General features: G+C 37.5%; 1 protein-coding gene across 1 annotated transcript; it reads right to left on the reverse strand.

The window, feature by feature from the left end:
- Positions 1–541: 541 nt before the first annotated feature.
- Positions 542–1,592, reverse strand: NEUROG3 (neurogenin 3). The gene is made up of 2 exons (XM_075347220.1): positions 1,571–1,592; positions 542–1,380 (listed from the first exon to the last, which is right to left on the reverse strand). Exon 2 carries the CDS (start codon positions 1,377–1,379, stop codon positions 714–716), a length of 666 nt encoding a protein of 221 aa, XP_075203335.1. The 5' UTR covers position 1,380; positions 1,571–1,592; the 3' UTR covers positions 542–713.
- Positions 1,593–2,932: the final 1,340 nt, after the last annotated feature.

The raw sequence follows: 2,932 nt of genomic DNA on the forward strand, positions 1-2,932 counted from the left end.
GCTTATATATATATAAATAAAAACACACACACATATATATATGTATATAGTAAAGCACACGCACACACACACGCACACACACACACGCACGCACACGCACACACACACAATATGTGTATATATATTTAATTAGCCACAGGTTGAAATATACATAGTTTGTTAAATATTTTAACACAACAGTTTTCATGGTTTCCAAATTACTGAATATTTTATTGCAATGATACCTCAAGGTACAATTACTCAACATGGTGCAAAAATATATCTGTACACTATATATATATATTGATATTGAATACAATTAATAAATACACATGATTAAAAAATATATAATTTAAACATAGCAAATAGTTGGAAATCAATAGTCATAGAAGCCCATTACAAAATAGACTTTAAAAATCAATATGACAATATACACAGTAGTAAAGAGTTAAGTGGGGGTTTTAAGAGCTAATAAAGATACTGTTTTTCCTTTACAAGAAAAGTGCAAAAAAATCATGTCTTTCCAACGTAAGTTTAGAAGGGAAAGGAAAGAAATATTTAAAGGAAATAAAGCATTTACAATGAAGAGAATGAGACACATCAACATAAATATACAGTAGAAAAGCATTGCAGAGAGGGTAAGATTCACTTCTGTATCTGCTACAGTAAGCTGGCCATTCAGAAGAGAAGATGAGAGCACAGGGACACCCAGTGATGGGGACACTTAGAACAATTCATATGAACTCTGATAAAGTATCAGTATATCTCAGGCAAGAACTGGACTGAGAAATAAAATCATCCATGTCTGTGGGGCTATGACTGCTTCTCTGTGACCCAGGAGAATACAGAGAATCCCAGTCACTTGAGGAACTGCAGCTACTATTTGGACTAGTGAGATCCACCATTAAACATGTCTTAGATAACTTTTCAAATGAGTCTGTCATACCCTGTTGTGCCATGTTAAATAAGCTGTGGTCAGCCATCCGCAGAGTCTCAGACAAAGCCCAGATATAATTGTGAGCAAACCTCAGGGTTTCAATCTTGGTCAGTTTAGCATCATCTGGAAAGGTAGGTAGAACACTCCTCAAGGCATCCAAGGCTGAGTTGAGGTTGTGCATTCGGTTCCTTTCTCTATCATTAGCTTTTATCCTGCGATTCTTCTTTTGTTTAATGACTGTTACTTCATTCTTAACTTGTGATCTTTGTCTCCCTTTTTGCCTTTTACTCTGTGACTCCCTGGAGTCAGTAAGGGGAAAATTTTCTCCCACTAAACAACCTTCACTCCCAGCTGAGGGGGCTGGAGAACAGGGCAGAGAAAGAGACTGGTCCTCCTCATCAGAGACATCATAGTAAAGGTATCTCTCGCTTCTGCTATGGCTGTTCTCTGTTTTTGGAGACATTCTAAAAAATGCAAACAGACATGTGTGAGCAAATCTGAAAATCAAGGATGAAAAGTTATAAAGCTTGTCATACTAGTTTTCCTGGTCATATGCTTCAAAATTCTTAGAATAATATGTAACATAGGTTAGGACTACATGAAACAAATAATATGAGAGTATACAAAAGGGGAAATGAAAAGCCAGAAGCATACCTTGTAGATAGCCAGCTGAATTGCTGTATAAAATAGATGAAAGCTGAAAGTAGAAACCAGGAGATGTGGGGTGTTTTCTTGTCCTGGACCTCTTGGTCTTATATGTAAAAAGAGCTTCAGTGGATGGATGTGTGAAGGATGTGCAACAGGCACACGACTAGCTCTCAGGCATATATATACCATTGTGAAACAATGCAGATCAATACAAAGTGTGCCCCCCTGGCACACTTTATCTTATCAGTCTTGCATGGAGTGTGCCGGGCTCATTACAATCTGGGAAGTGGCCAATCAGAATCATCAATGACACGCGAGCCTCCCCACTGCCAGACACAGCTGGAATCCCAACAAAGGGCCAAGTGGGAGGGAGAGCAATGAACCCCCACCCCTCCATAAATGATCCTTACACTTAATATGTACATGCATCTAGGAGCTGCCCATTTAGCTCTGTGGTATCAAGAATGGAAGAAAAAGATTAACTTAAGACAACTTTTGTAGACTAAATGTTGCATGGTTATTGGAACGATTGCCCTAAAATATAAAGATCATGTTTTGTCCATGAAGAGCCAATATATACAATATCGAAATTTCATATAGATTTAACTACACTAAAGTTTTTCCTTTGCATTAAGAATAGCACTGTGTTAAGACTAAACTTTGCTTTGTGAAAATTTTCAAAAAATATTATCCAGCATAATATTGTAAGAGATCTATATAAATATATTGAAGTCTCTACATGGACTTTTTTCCCATTATTTTAAAATAAGGTATTATAGACAATTTTTGGACGCTTCAGACTGGCAGTACTGACATTGTCTAGGACTCGTTTTGGCTATGGCACCCATGGTCTTAAGACTGTTGGGGAATTGTTACATGATACTTCTTATAACTTGTTTGCTGAAGCATAAATGACAGTGGAAGGTTTGAAGAACGCTGCTGCTAACCACTAACTGATGCTCTCAAACCAACACCCTTTCAGAGAAGATGCAAAATATCAAATCTATGAGGTAAGAGGCCGTTTTGGGATCTGCTTATTTAAGTCAACTCAAAGCACCTAACAAATTCAACTCCCATTTTTAATAAAGCTTTACTCAAGAAACCAAGATGGGAACATGTGCCTCCTACAATAAAGGGGCTGTAAATTTAGTCTAACTACTGCATCCTGAGATGCAAAATGGTATGTCTTGACTGCTATCCACGCGTTTTACCACTATCTTAACAGTCCAGATAAATTGCTAGGAATGCATTGCCTAAAAACAAAGTACTTTTAGCTTCATCAAAGAGGTTCCCCGGCATACCGTTATCTCTCAAAGTACACAAATTTCATCTCAGGATTGAATTTCTGCTAGTCGACAAACGGCCCTT

Source organism: Anomaloglossus baeobatrachus, chromosome 5, assembly GCF_048569485.1.
Source record: "Anomaloglossus baeobatrachus isolate aAnoBae1 chromosome 5, aAnoBae1.hap1, whole genome shotgun sequence".
In the NCBI taxonomy this organism is placed as follows: domain Eukaryota; kingdom Metazoa; phylum Chordata; class Amphibia; order Anura; family Aromobatidae; genus Anomaloglossus; species Anomaloglossus baeobatrachus.

What these genes read in the sequence shown, in the direction of transcription:
- NEUROG3 (XM_075347220.1), bottom strand. Translation starts at nt 1,379, where the DNA reads ATGTCTCCAAAAACAGAGAACAGCCATAGCAGAAGCGAGAGATACCTT.